This window comes from Urocampus carinirostris, chromosome 17 (assembly GCF_059441175.1).
Source record: "Urocampus carinirostris isolate Australia breed hairy pipefish chromosome 17, RoL_Ucar_1.0, whole genome shotgun sequence".
In the NCBI taxonomy this organism is placed as follows: domain Eukaryota; kingdom Metazoa; phylum Chordata; class Actinopteri; order Syngnathiformes; family Syngnathidae; genus Urocampus; species Urocampus carinirostris.
The window spans coordinates 30,231,404-30,247,179 of NC_142365.1; the positions used below are offsets into that span (position 1 = coordinate 30,231,404).

At 38.0% G+C, this 15,776-nt stretch overlaps 1 protein-coding gene across 3 annotated transcripts in view; it reads right to left on the reverse strand.

The window, feature by feature from the left end:
- Positions 1-3,274: 3,274 nt before the first annotated feature.
- LOC148349759 (progesterone receptor-like) overlaps positions 3,275-15,776 on the reverse strand; it is a 40,384-nt gene continuing 27,882 nt past the window's right edge. For 2 of the 3 annotated variants that reach the window (XM_088321703.1, XM_088321701.1), the window contains one exon: positions 11,922-12,616. In XM_088321703.1, the coding sequence (XP_088177829.1) occupies positions 12,458-12,616 (159 nt within the window). In that variant the 3' untranslated portion in view covers positions 11,922-12,457. Of the gene's footprint in view, positions 3,670-11,921; positions 12,617-15,776 lie in introns of those variants that run through there. The other variant, XM_088321702.1, reaches the window with a different exon arrangement.

Sequence of the window (15,776 nt, forward strand, 5' to 3'; positions counted from 1 at the left end):
GGTAGTATTTCTGTAGTGGCGTTGCAGTATTTCCATAGTGTATCTGTATTTTTTGGACTTGGAAAAGGCATATGACAGAGTTGATAGAGAAGCGTTGTGGCAAGTGATGGTGATATATGGAGTGGGTGGAAAGTTGTTAGAAGCATTGAAGAGTTTTTATATGAACAACAGAGCATGTGTAGGGAGTGAGACAAGTGAGTGGTTCCCTGTGTTGACTGGTGTGAGACAGGGGTGTCACCATGGCTGTTTAAAGTGTACATGCATGGTGTGGTGAGAGAGGTGAATGCAAGAGTATTTGGCAGAGGTGTAGAGATGATGGACAACAGTGGAACAGTGTGGCAGGTAAGTCAGTTGATGTTTGCAGCTGACACAGCGCTTGTGGCTGATTCTGAGGAAACATTGAGAAGGTTGGTGACGGAGTTTGGAAGAGTATGTGATAGGCGTAAGTTATGTGTCAATGTTGGGAAGAGTAAGGTGATGAAGTGTTCATGTAATGGAGTGGGCATGACGTCAGAAATCAGGTTGCATGGACGGGTGCTGGAAGAAGTTGAAAGCTTTAGGTACTTGGGTTGTGATGTGGTTGCGGTTGGTGTAATGGAGTGCGAGGTATTGCACAGAGTGAATCAAGGAAGCAAGGTTTTGGGTGCTCTGAAGAGAGTGATGAACAACAAGAGTATGAGTATGGATGTTAAGAGGGGACTGTATGAGAGTGTGATTGTGCCGACTGTGTTGTATGGTGCAGAGACTTAGGGCCTGAACGCAGATTTAAGAAGGAAATTGAATGTTTTTGAGATGAAGTGTTTCAGGACTATGTTAGGAGTGACAAGATTGGATAGATTGAGAAATGAAATTGTGAGAGACAGAACTGGAGTAGTCGTGGAACCGAGCAAGCATGTTGATAAGAAAGTACTCGGTTGGTTTGGACACATGGAGAAGATGGATGAGGAGCGAATGTTGAAGAGGATCTACTGAGCAGAAGTCAACGGCCAAAAGGAAGGCCGCGATTGACGTGGATGGATGGTGTTATGAGTGCACTGCAGGAAAGAGGTCTAAATATAATGAAAGCTAGAGCTATTGTTGGTGATAGAAAGGAGTGGAGAGTTGTTGTGAAAGGATAGTGGGATTGTGGACGCGTTCTTAAGGATGGGCTGGGCACCCGTGTGATGCGGCAGGGGTAAACCAGTGAAAGCTGTCGGGCCCTGCTGTTGAACAAAAGAGTGTGTTGTGTCATCCTGACCCGAGTGACATGGCCGCTTTCTGGTGTCCCGTTTCATTTGGAGGGACGAAAGCATGACCAACTTAGGTGCCGAGGTGCCTAACTTGTTTGAGTGTTTGGGCAATTGGGTTGGCCATGGTCCCAAAATTTTTGTGTGTGTTTTTTTGCTATTTTTTCCCTTTTATTTTCTTTGTTATTGTGTTTGTCTTGCTGTCGGTCACCCCTCTTGAGGGATATGATCAAGGTAGATAGATAGATAGATATCTGTATTTTTTGTAGTATATCTGTAATATTTACATGGTGGAAATTGTGTACTTGTGTACACCCTGGTTATTCTGGAAGTGGGATTACCTTATGTGCGGTCCCTTCCCAAGGGTTCTTTATTTTTCTCATGCTGAGGTTTTTGAGTTGTTCCTTGCCCTCTTGAAGGTTTTAGATCAGGGGATGGTGTAATACTAGTCCGTTGTCTGTATACAAATGAACATGACTTGACTTGACTAGTATTTTCGTTATATTTATTTTGTATTTTTGTACTATTGCGGTTGTTCAAGGGTGGGCAAACTATAGCCCTCAGGCCACACGCAGCCTGTCAAGCTTTTTCATTCAAATGAAAATGGTGAAAATATAATGTGATATATATATATCCATCGATCCATTATCTGTACCGCTTATCCTCAGTAGGGTCGCGGGGGCGCTGGAGCCCATACCAGCTAACTTCGGGCAGTGGGCAGGGGACACCCTGAACTGGTTGCCAGCCAGTCGCAGGGCACACAGGGACAGACAATTCACTCGCTCATTTTGGGAATGTGGGAGGAAACCAAAGTGCCCGGAGGAAATCTACACAAGGACCGGGAGAACATAAATAAAGTACTTTTAATAAAACTTGGTCCCTATTGTCCATTTGAATTTTTAACAAGCAATACGACAACAAAATACTGCAAAATTACTACAAAACTAAATATCAAATCTAGTGCCTAAAAACAGGAACATTGTATATTATTTTGCTTAATTTCTGGAAAAAAATATTGTAGATATGCTATAAAATACTACCACAGCAATACTACGATACAAAAATACTACTCCAGCAATATTACAACAGAAATACTACAAAAATATAACTACAGTCATGAAGCAAAAATACTAAGTAAATAAAACAAAAATACAACTATGGAAGTACAGTACTACAAAAACACAACAGAAATATGACAGAGATACTAAAAACTGCTATTGAAATACTTAAAAATACCTGTACAGAAATACTACAAAAATACCACTACAGCGATACTATATAATACAGAATTACTATGACAAAATATTATGACAGATATGCTATAGAAATATGACAGAAATACTAGTCATGTTTATTTGTATAGCTCTTTATCACAAGGAGTCTCAAAGGGCTGCACAGACCACAGATTATTGCAAACCACAGACTATTATTACACCGTCCCCTGATCTAAAACCTAGTCAAACTGTATTAATCCCTTAATGTTCCGGCCGATCGTCGGAAGCTTGAGAAGCAAATAAGTGTCTCAGACACGTACAAAAACGGTATCTTTACGATGTCACCAGTCAATGAAATACGCCATGCCGCATATTATTAGAAAAAACTCTTGGGATTCAAGATTTGCTGACCATTTAAAAATATACTTATCGCAGAAACATCACGACTAGTCGGAAACAAGATACTCAAAAAATATAAAGCCGAAGTAGATCACCTAAGACGACGCAATAATGCAGACAAAAATATTAAATCCCCCGCAAAGCACCACTGTGTCGATGGATGTTGCTTTTTGCTAGCTGTCTGTTTAGACCGATAATTCCGTTTACAAATAATCTAGTACAATTTTCTCTATGTTGTACACCAGTGGTGTGAAACATACGGCCTGGGAGCTGGACGCGGCCCACAAGGAGGTTCGATTACGCCCGCAGGGTAACTAAAAAGTGGAAGAAATGCACAATGCATTTTCCCTTACAAAATACAAAATAATCTTACACCATATTTTTTTTCAAACGTGTTTATTTATGTAGTCAAGTCCTATTTATTTATATAGCCCTTAATCACAAAAATGTCTCAAAGGACTGCACAGATTACAATTACACAATTACCTGATCTTAAACCAGCATGCGGGCAAGGACCAACTCAAAAACCTCAGTGTGAGGAAAAAAGAGAAACCTTGAGAAAGGACCTCACATCTGGTAATCCCCCTTCCAGGATTGACCAGGGTGAATCACAATCAGCATTACTGTACACAGAATAGTAAACACCAGGTAAGATGTTGAAAATGTCCGGAAAGTGCATGACAGCAACGATGCCCCCAGCCTGTAAACTAGTCCAGAAAGTCTATGACGGCCATGACGCAGCTTCCCATCTTTGCCAGCTGGTAAATGCAGGGGTTGACATGCTTCAGGTCAGACGCTGGTCCGCTGACTCATCTCAAATCTTCCTTCTCCTTCGTATTAGCCAGGCAGGCAGTCGGAAAAAGACAGGACAATACAGAATATGAGGTGGGCATCAATCATAAGCTTTGGAATAGAAGTGTGTCTTAAGCCTCGATTTAAAAACTTCCGTTGAGGTTGCAGATCTTATCTCCGGAGGCAGGGCATTCCAAATCACCGGGGCCCGGATGGAGAACGCTCTCGAGCCTGCAGACTTCTTGGCTCTTGGAGTCACAACTAGACCGGCATTTTCCGAGCGCAGACTCCGTGCAGGAACATAGGGGGAAATCGAATCAGAGAGAAAAGAGGGTGCAAGCCCATGCAAACATTTATATGTTAATAAGAGAACCTTAAAGTCACATCTTAAGTGGACTGGGAGCTAGCGCAAGTTGGCCAATACCGGAGTAATATGCTCAAACTTTTTGGTCTTAGTCAAAAGTCTAGCTGCCGTATTCTGAACCAGCTGCAAACTTTTAATGCTAGACATCGGGAGACCAAAAAAGCAATACATTACAGTAATCAAGCCGAGAAGTAATAAACACATGAATTAAAACCTCTGCATCTGATTGGGACAGCTTCGAACAAATCTTCGCAATATTATGGAGGTGGTAGAAAGCTATTCTAGTAATATTTTTTACGTGTGACTGAAGCGACTGATTAGGATCAAATATAACACCTAGATTTTTGACCGAGTCACTATGTGTGATATTACATTTGTCTAGGTTCAGGGTAGTGTTTGAAAACAACTGACGACAGTGAGCTGGACCAATAATCAACATTTCAGTTTTTTCTGGGTTAAGGTGTAAAAAATTAAGTTACATCCATCTTTGAATCTCAGTAAGGCAAGCCTCCAGATTTCTACAACTTAAATGTCCAGTTGTTTCCAGTGGCACATACAGTTGAGTGTCATCTGCATAGCAATAGAAACTAATATTATACTTGCGGATAATGTCACCAAGCGGGATCATATAAATACTAAAAAGAAGGGGGCAAGTACAGAGCCTTGAGGGACACCACAGGGGACATTACATTGTTTAGAGGTCAGATTGCCATAGTTAACACATTGCATCCTGTCTGACAGGTAGGACCTAAACCACGAGAGTACAGTTCCTGAGATACCAATGCATTCTAGACGAACCAGTAATATGTTGTGGTCGACAGTATCAAAAGCAGCGCTGAGATCCAGCAGCAGTAGCATTGATGAGGCACCGGAATCTATTGCTAAAAGGAGATAATTGGTTACTTTAGCCAGGGCTGTCTCAGTAGAGTGATTTGCCTGGACAGTTTCAAAGAGGTTATTTTCTGACATGAAGTCATTTAGCTGCTGTGCAACGACCTTTTCAAGTAATTTTGCAAAAAATGGCAGATTTGACACTGGCCTATAATTACCTAGGCTTTCTGGGTCAAGGTTAGGTCGCTTAAGCGTGGGTTTAATGACGTCAAAATGTATTTGTAGAGCAGTATTCAGATACTTTGACAATCAAAGTGCTGTATAAAATCATGTATGATAGGTAAATAAAAACCCCTCATTTTTCCCCACCTAACAACCCTGAAACACCCAATTCACAGAGCAAAAAAATGCTGCATCCCTCTGAATATCTCAATTGTTTACTGCAGTAACCTTTTTCAAGCCAAGGCACACTTTTTTTAATTAAAAAAAAATCTCACGTCATACCTGTCGAAAATATTCAAAAATTAATTCCCAGCGACAATTTTTGGGGAGGTTATGTATCTTTTTAATTTTTTTTAATTAATTAATTATTTAATCAATTTAATTAATTTTTTATTTTTATTTTTTTAATGTTTTTGTATATTAAGTATCTTGTTTCCTAAATTGACAGTATACGTTTTTTTCATCATTTGTGGTTACCGTGGCTCAATGGTTAATGCAGACTATTGATTTTGGTAATTTATTTAGCTGTAATAAAGGATTTTACAAAGGTTATGGTATTTTTTATAAATATAATTTTTAATATATTTGATACTTATAATTTTTGCCAGTGAAACAAAAACATCCTCCATCTTTTTTTACTACGTCCTAACGTTTTTTTTTTAATAAAATGATTACATGATGACATTATTTTATTCATTATTTTTTGCACTACAATCTTAGCAGCCTGTCAAAAAGTACGCTGTCAATGTATATCTCAGTATTTAATCTAATGTAATGGAATCATAATGAATTGTTCTTATTGCCATTGATATCAACGTTCTGAAACAGCAGGTCACTAGTATATAAAATAATAGTTATTTGCTGCCACCTACTGGTATAGATGAGTGTTACAGTTGCTGGAATGATTGCTGGAAGAAACCAAATACTGAAAAATGGCATGCTTTTTTGCAAATATGAAATTGGGCAATTTCCTGCAGCACACTTGACATGGTCTCACGGCAAACTAATGTACCCGATTTCAAGGTTCTCTTAGTATTATACAAAATCATACATGGACTTGCTCCCTCTTATCTTTCAGATCTGATTTCCCGCTATGTCCCGGTCCGAAGCCTACGATCTTAGAGTGCCGGTCTTCTGGTGATCCCAAGAGCAAAGAAGTGTTCTGCTGGTTCGAGAGCGTTCTCCATCCGGGCACCGGTGCTGTGGAATGCTCTTCCCCCTAAGATCCGATCTGCAACCTCAGTGGAAATGTTTAAATCTAAGCTTAAAACTCACTTCTACTCCATAGCATATGAATAACCTACTCTTCTCGTCGGCTGAAAAATAGTCTGTGTAATATAGTGTAATAATCTGTGAAGCCCTTTGAATAAATAAATAAAAATGACTTGACTTGACATTGTGAACCAGAAATGTAATAGTCAATTAGTATTTAGTTTCTGAGTTTTGGTTAGTGGTTAGCTATGTGGGAATGGTTTCTTTGTCGTGTTAAGTCAATCCGTGTTGCTGCCATCTGTTTTTTTCTTACTAAAAAAATGTTGAAATGAAATGATCTGCATTACTATAGCGCTTTACAAGTCAAGACTTACCAAAGCACTTTACATTGTGCTTCACATTTCCCAATAGCGGCCGTGCAGCCATGTAAGGCTGCTAATCTGCTTACTGGGGGCATTAGGGGTTCAGTGTCTTACCCAAGGACACTTCGACATGTAATACCGGACACAGGATCCGGGATTCGAACTGCGATCTCTTGATCCCAAGACAAGCGCTCTACCTCCTGAGCCACTTCCGCCCCATGTTCTTAATTATATCAGAAAATAATTGCAAAATTATCTACCATATCCCAAGTGAGATCATTTTTATCCAGCAATATCTTATAGTTATGACCACAGTGCAATGAAAAATTAGTGTTTTGTAACAATTGTCCAATAAAAGTAGTAAAATAAACATTTAGCGGCAACAGAAATTCCCAAATAAGATTCAAGATATATATTTTCAGTTTTGCGCACTTGTTAAGGATGGATATGGCCCTGAGGAAGAAACTACCATTAATACCAAGATCATTGTTAGGGTCTGGACCACTTCCTCCCAACAGAGGGCCCGAGCGTGTCCAATTATCAGACACCTATGCCAAATTATCCTTCCACTTTAAAAGGACATATTGATCGGCAAACTTGGTGGGGTCATTTCTGAGTTCTTCTGTCATTGTCATCCTGGTTTTCACTTTGTCTCCACCACGTAGTCAGGTATGTTTGTTTCTGGTTTCTTTGTTCCATGTATTTTCCAGTGCCAGTTTTGGTCTTTGTTTCTGGTTAGGACAGTTCCTTGTTTTGTGAATTGTTTGCCACATTGAACCTCATTTTTGTTAATAATTCCAATCCCTTGCTTTGGGCCCCCACTGCCTTAGTCCTTGACTCCCCCACATGGGTCCACACCTAAATAACCTTAAACATTAAACCAACACCTTTGTGTTATTGATTTTAAATTTGTTGAGTATGGTATATAAAAAGTAAACATTGGTTTGTATTCCATAATTTCTTTTTGCAGATCTTTCAATATTTTAATTTATATTTCCTGAGTTCCTGTTATTCAACAGGTAGCTTTTCTTTAACTTAATAAATTTAAGTTTATCTTGTATTTCATATTTGTTGTTGTTGTTTATTTGTTGCTTAAAAGTTAATATTTGAATTTACATTTTGTTGTGTCGTGCGTTTTTCATGGATTCTGTCTTGCTTGACTTTAAAATTGCTTAGTAAAAAATGTTTGAATTAGAACAGCCTTTGAGGAAAACTAAAAATATGCAGTGAGCTTTTCAAACTCAGTTGGGCCTTTTTAACAAAATTTTAGTTGGGAAAATATAAAACTTTTTAAGAACACTTCAAATGATTCACCCCAAATCTATGAGATAATAAAACTTACAAACACAACGAGGCACCCGTGAACTCAAAGCAAGAAAGACTATGTAGAATACCGCAATAATATGAGAGATCTATGATTATATTCTCGTCTGCTACCAGTGACATAGCCAATCCAAAATTGGAGCCGAAATAGGCAAGACAAGATCGGTCAACAAAAAAAGAAACCCGTACAAAGATTTGGACCGAAAAAGTTACGCACTGATGTTGTTAGTGAGATGATATACATAATTATATTTTTGCCAGTTCTGTTTGGTAGGCAGTAATGACAATTGTTAAAAAAATAATTCCGAACATTTCAAAACTATCTACTTTACTTCAGATATTTTGTCGCCATCATGTGGACGTTATTTGGAAACAAAAATTTGGCATAAAAATTATTTTACCTTCCTCTATGCATGTGACTTCCAACTTTGTGGGAGATAGAAGCATTTTAAGGATACTCAAAACAATGAGCTGGACCAACAATCAACATCTGTGTTTTTTTTTTCTTGGTAAAATTAAGTGTCATCCATCTTAGTATCTCAGTAAGGCAGGATTCCAAATTTATATTTATCATACTTATCACCAAGCAGAAGCATATAAATACTGAAAAGTAGGGGGCCAAGTACAGAACCCGAGGAACGCCACAAGTGACATATAAATGTTCAGAGGTCAGATTGCCATAATTGTGTTATGGTCAGATGAAACCAAAATAGATTTTTTTTTGTTAGAGACACATGTTCTCATGTTTGGAGAATAAAGAATACCGAAGATTACCATACCCACTGTGAAGCATGGGGGTTGAAACATCATTCCTTGGGGCTGTTTTTCTGCAAAGGGACCAGGACGACTAAGGAAAGGAAACAATAAATGGGGCCATCTATCGAGGGATTTTGAGTGAAAATGCCGTTGAAGTTGAGACGTGGCTGGGTCTTTGAGCATGACAATGATCTCAAACACATAGTCAGGGCAACAAAGGAGTGGATTCATAAAGACTATTTTAAGGTCCTGGAGTGTCTCCAGGGTCCAACGCCATCAAAATCTGTGGAGGGAGTAGAAAGACGTGTTGCCCAACGACAGCCCTAAAAGTTCACTGCTCTAGACAAGACCTGCATGGAGGAATGGGCCAAAATACCAGCAACAGTGTGTGAAAAGATTGTGTAGAGTTACAAAAAACGTTTGGCCCCCGTTATTGCTAACAAAGGGTACATAGTAAAGTATTGAGGTGAACTTTTGGTATTTACCAAATAAATTTTTTCCACCATAATTTGGAAAACAAATCAAACAATGTGATTTTCAGTTTTTTACCACATTCTGTCTCTTTTGGTTGAGGTTTACCTATGTCGACAATAACAGGCCTCTCTAATGTTTTCTGGTGGGAGAACTTGCATAACTAGTTGTTCAGTAATTACTTATTTTCCTCACTGTACCTGCTTCCAGTCATTCACACCTGACTCTTATTAAGGACCCAGTATAAAATGACTGCACCAACAGCTGCTTTTGTCGAATTGTTTTTTTCTCCAAGTGGACATTCTGCCTGTTGCTGTTGCTTGACTCCTTGATGCCTGTCCCCAACCAATGCAAGACTTCCTAATTCCTGCCAGCTTTGAGTTTTATTCTGACTGTGGTTCATGTTTTAAATTTATTACGAAGCGCTTTTTGTTGACTCCCTGTTTCCCCTAATAAATTTTTTTTTGTATGTCTGTGTATGTCTGCAAACCTTAACATGCAGAATACAATGCGCAATGAAAGTCTGCAAAGTAGTGAAACCGCAAAAAATAAACTAAAGTACAGCGAGGGATTAGTTTATTCATCATTAAATTTTTAATGATATGTAGCTCGATGAAGGCAGTGTGTTTTGACGGCAGCTACTTTCAGGCTTTCAGGAAATGTTGTCAAAATTGGGTTATTTGCTTACATCAGCAGATTTCACAATAGTTTTAAACAAGTCAAGATGGTATTTATTGAGTCAAGGCAGCTCGTTGATGGGTTTCAGCTGCTGAACTGTTACAAGTTCAACTACAGTATACTTGTGTCATATTTCTGACTTGATTATTATTCTTGCATCATCAAGTGTTAGACGCATAACTCAAATACAATAATTAGTTACTTGTTATTTTAAGATACCCAAAAAAATAGCACGTTACTCAGAAAGTAACTATCTAGTGACAAATTACTGTATACTTGCATGAAAAAAGACCCCTCAAACTGCTTTATAATGGACACATAGTAATAGAAATAGACAAAAAGGTGTACACCAACCTTTGGAAGCGGTAAACTCTTCATATTTTGTGGCTGGTGCATTCTTGAGAGTTTGCACACACTTAGCTCAAGCACATCTATTTTGGGGTTTAAACTACAGTACTTTCCTTCATTTCCAGGTACTGTACATGATGTTTTATTTTTTCTCCAGGCATGGTGTATAGTAAAAATAATTTTACAAGTGAAAAAAAAAACAAATTTAGCGCACTGTTACTGTAAATTCTGTGCTTATACAGTATCAGACCCAATTAGTTATGTATTTTAACACTCTCGACCACTTTGTACTTGGTCCATGTTCTGATGGGTACCTGTCCACTTTGCCATTTTTTGCAGTATTAAAATAACCCCTATAGGCAGTGTTCATTTTACCTCTGAAAAGTGATGGGTCAAAAATGGATGGGTCCCAACAGAGATCTATGGGTCCCCAAAATTTAGTGTTATCGAGGTTGAAATCGTAAATCGGCGACAAATATATAATATAAATCTATATATTCATTCAGTTTTAATAATCAAATTATCAATTCATTTTCTGCATTAAATTATTGTTGGTAATATACCGATTAAAGGGATAACCACAAACCTTTCTTTTTTGTATTTTCTCCTTTTATACTTCCTTTTTTCCTTAACTTCTTTATACAACATAATTCGTAATATCAATCATCAAAGCAAGTGAGCCGTTTGAGAGCCGGCTCTTTTTAATGAGTTGAGCCAAAAAAGACAGTTCTCTAAAAAAAAGACGGACTTCCTTTCACTACACAACTCGAACTCGTTTGACTTCATTGATTTGCCGTTTCGTGATAGTCTGTGTATACCTGATGGTACCCATCATTGACACATTTGCGTTTTCCGTACAGATTTTTTCGTACGTCGTACACGTCTTAAAATGCATAATAAATGTACTTTGTACGGCAAAAACATACAGGTTGACAGGTATGAATTTCTCCACGGTTTTTTGTGCCGGAGTTATTGCCGTTGTTATCACTTTCTGCATTATTTTTCGACTTATTACTGACACTGAAGAAATTACCAATTTTGTGTATATTTTCACCTAATACTAACTTTTATTTCGGAGGCATACTTAACCTTCGCTCGACGACAAGCACAACAATGACGTAATCTCGATTAACAAGATCTCGTTGGCCGAGATCGGCGTGCAGACGAAAACTCAAACCGCAAGACCAAAAAAACTGCAAAACAACAATGGCAGATCTGCCTGACGAAAAGTTTGGAGTGCAGTAAATCTTTGTTAAAAAAAAGTAATTGGGTAATAATGACAATTTTGGGGCAAAAAGGTTGCGTCCCGAGGACGCACGTTGATTTGAGACTATGCTTCCCCAGCAAAAATGATGCGTCTAGGACGCAGGGACGCGGGCAAACGAGAACACTGTTAGAGGTAACAATCCCTTCTCACAATTGGTTATTACTTTAGCTAATAATTGAACAAATGTCCCCTTTTCTTCAATTGGTGCATAAACATTCATTATTGATATTTCCATACGGCCTTGACCCTATAATCTTTGTATATCGACCCAGATTGTCCTTTACTTCTTTTTAGACTTTAAAAGCTACACCTTTTCCAAATAAAATTGTTACTCCCCTTCTCTTACCATAAGAGGCGTACATAAGCCAAACTTCCTTTTGTTTGCATTCTGTATCCAGAGAATGAAGTGTGAAAGTGGCCCCATATGTTGAGCAGTGAAGCAGTGTGGTAAGAGAATCAGAATAATAATAACCTTTATAATCATTGTATTACTACCTTGAATTTACAGTTACACATGGTAAACCCACTCTTTTTAACTTCTGATGTTCAATCTCTGTGACTTAAATGTGTCTCTTGTAATAAAGCTACTGAGCTTTGCAATTTTTTGAGTTGATTCAATATCTTCTTTCTCTTAATGGGGTGGTTCAGCCCATGTACATTATATGTAACAGGATTTAGATTGCTCATGTTTTAAACTGAAACCTGCTGATTTTCAAAGCACACAAAACACACATTAAGAACTAACATTTCCATTGAAAAAAAGAACAAACTAACTAACAAAAACACATAAAACCTGACCAAATAGAAAAAAAAAAAACAAAAAAAACAGAAACACATGACTTCGGAGAGTCGTGGCTGCCCTCCTGGAAAGAAGCACTCAGTGCTTGAACAACTTTTGTACAATTGTAGTTATTACAGGTACTTTTTTACTTACTTTAATTACTTACTTTTTGAGTGCAAAACAAAAACAAATCAAAACTTGATTTCACGTTTTACTGATGAAACATGATGGGATTGGCCTTTCCTGTCAGGATTCTTGGTATGTGCTCTGAGATGATATCCGCAATCATTTCCGGGAAGTCCACCGCTACCTTAAATGACCGAGCTTGGAGAAACAGGTCATATGTAAACTGATGAATCTTCTTCAAAGTCTGGAGAAACAAGCAAAACACAGATATTAAAATTAGGCTGTACCAATTGGAATTCTGTATTTTTCATGGTGATACTTATATTGCTATTTAATAGCAAGGCCCCTGGGTTACAGCGTCTCCATCTTACAATATTTTCACATTACGTTGTTTTCAGCCCCTTGTTACAGGATTTTTCCAACCATACCACATCTAATCTAAGTCTAAACTACTTTATACATCTTGATTTGTGTTGTTGTGTGTGTGTGATTGTATGTGACTTATAGGCTGCGAAATAACTGAACCGATTTTCGTAAAAACCTTTTCAAGACCACATCCAATGAAATTTAGGAACATATCTCGTACCTATTCTGGTAGATAAATGCAGGAGGCAGGCGCAGAGTCGTGACAGACCCTACATAATTTTGTTTACTTATTATATAATGCAGATATGGGAAAAATAAAAAGACTTGTGGACACAATGTAAGACATTTTCAATTCCTTGATTTGTGGTTATCAAATTTAAGACTTTTTAAAAGTTTTTAAGACCTTGGGGAAACCCTGAATAAATACCAGGAATATCGATAAACATCTGCATTATGTACAAGTGGGTCTGAACCTGCATGCGGCTCTTTGATGCGCCCTAGAGGCTGCATGGAGCTTTTTTAACAAACCACGACCAACAACATCGCCCAAATAGAATGTTATGCAACGCAAGACCCGGCAATGCCGGGCCATTATGCCCGTCAACAACAAATTATTTGGCATGGCCAAAAACTAGAGAAATACAGACTTTGCGGCATTCGTGCTTTTGACTGCCAGAGTCATACGTCTCTAGGAACCTGTCTGCTATTGGTCGACATCATATAACATGCTTGTCTGGTATTGTTTTTTTGTAAACCCAATTTAGGGACCTATTCTTTGAGGCAGTGTTCTAGAATGACATTTTATCAGTTGGCATAATGAGTTCATTGTCACAGACCAGGAACGGAGACGGCACCTAATTGCGTTCGTTTACTCAGTTTTATTTAGAAGAGAAAAGAGGACTTGCATCCATAATCCGATGATTGTCAGTCAAGGGTAGCAGATAGCAGGAACGCGGAAGTGGAACTTCCGTGTTGAGCGCAGGCAGTCGTTGACAGTGAGAAAACAGGTCGATGGCCGGGGCGGAGGAGCAAAAACATAAATGGGTCCAGAAAAGAGGTTGGCAACAGGTATCATACAGGAAACAGGGCAGGATATAGTCAGAGAGTACAAAAGCTTGCCTAGCTGGGAGCATAAGTTCGCAGACGATCTGACGGGTTATTTTCGGAAGGCGGGAGTTTAAAAAGAGTCCAACAGCCAATCAGCGTCTGTGGCTGTTGGCGCCAACGGGGCAGCCACAGGTGCCCCACATCAGTAATGATGACATTTGTTAAACGTACAGTGTATTATTTAGCGTCACTTAGTGGTAAAAAAAACAACATTGTTCATTAAAAGAAAAAAATATTGATCTAAAAAAATTGAAAAAAACATGAAAACTCATAGGTCGAGAAATGTGCATTTATTTTACAGAACATAAGCCTCATCTTGAGTAAGATGATAGAATTGTACGCCATGGCTACGGGTACCCCTAAAACCCAAAACATCGCAAAGGCTGTTTCCAAAAGAAATTGTTTCTTTAAAAACAAATGATTACTTTTCAAAAGATCAGAGTAGAAACAATGCGCTAAAACTTGGTAACCCTTAACTCATTCGATGCCATAATGTATAATAAATATGTTTTCATAGGCATTGTCCCTGAGTGTCAAAACCTATGAAATCCTTTTTTTTTTGTTTTATTTTAAAGAACGATTATAAAGGGTGTGGCGCAGCTCATCAGTAAGTATCAAGTCTCTGGGGATGGTTTCAGTATGATAAATCACCATTAGATGGCAGAAGTGGCTTTGATCAGATCTTTGTCCACACATTGAGGAAGCCCAACTTCCTAGTGTTGCTTCCTTTATCCAAAGAATGTAGTGTGTAAGCGGCCCCATAGGTTGAGTTGTGAAGCAGTGTGGTAAGAAAATCATAATAATAATAACCTTTGTTATCATTGTATTACTACCTTGAATTTACAGACGCACTCTCGCTGGCAAAAACATACAGTTTAAAGACTAATAAATAGAAAAGTATAAAGTATTCACCTCTTATATAAAGTATTCACATCTGAAATAAAAAACTACCCAACCTGGATATTGCACATAAAACCCTACAAGTCAACATGAAAACTGAAAAACCTTCCATTGTGAATTTCCCTTCGGGGATGAATAAAGTATCTATCTATCTATCTATCTATCATTTGCACAGAATTATGAGAGTGAAGTCAAGTGTGAAAAAAAGGTTCACTGTACAATGAAAAACCTTTAACAGTACAAACATAGACTAGGTAAAGTACTTTTTCTGCAATAAAATACTTCTGCAAAAAAAAAAAAAAAAAGAATACTTATTAAGCTCAACTGTCTTGGAACCAGAGGCATCCAAAATAAAGACTTTCCATTAATGGAATATTGCACTCAAGATATTGCACTAAAGAAAAAGAGTATTACTCTTGGAACAGGGACATTGCACAACTGCGGTTGAGTGTGTTGGTTTATTTGGTAGAAGAAAATATGGAGAAGCAGATATATGAAGAGTACAGACAGATAACGCTTTCTCAAAGTGTTTTTTTTTTCTTCTCGTTTTTCTCTAAAATAGATGATCGTCTGGGCAGAGAGGGATGATATTTTGTGCACGTCCGAAGAAATGCGATAGCCATGGTAACAGAAACCGGTATGATCATGTCACCAGAAACATTTGGGTTTTTGCAATGTTCATGCATAGTTTATGCACTAGTTCAGTTTTTGCAAGAAATGTTATTTTGAAAGAAAGTGACCTTGTGTTTTTGGAAAGCATTGTTTTGGATATTTTATGGTATCACTAAACGATGGTAATAGCTAGACACCGTTATTGTTGAGGGTTCAAGCAACTGCACGCGTCTCTTTAACGCTAGTGGGTGGCTCCATGGCGCTGTTCCAAAAATGCTAACAGATTAAAAAAAATGGGGATGATAAATATTTTTGTTTTAATGTGGTTTCTGTAGAAGGACAAACATGACACTATCAATGTTTTCAAATGCTTTCAAAATACGTTTGAAAAATAACATATCAACTAGGGTTGTAACTAT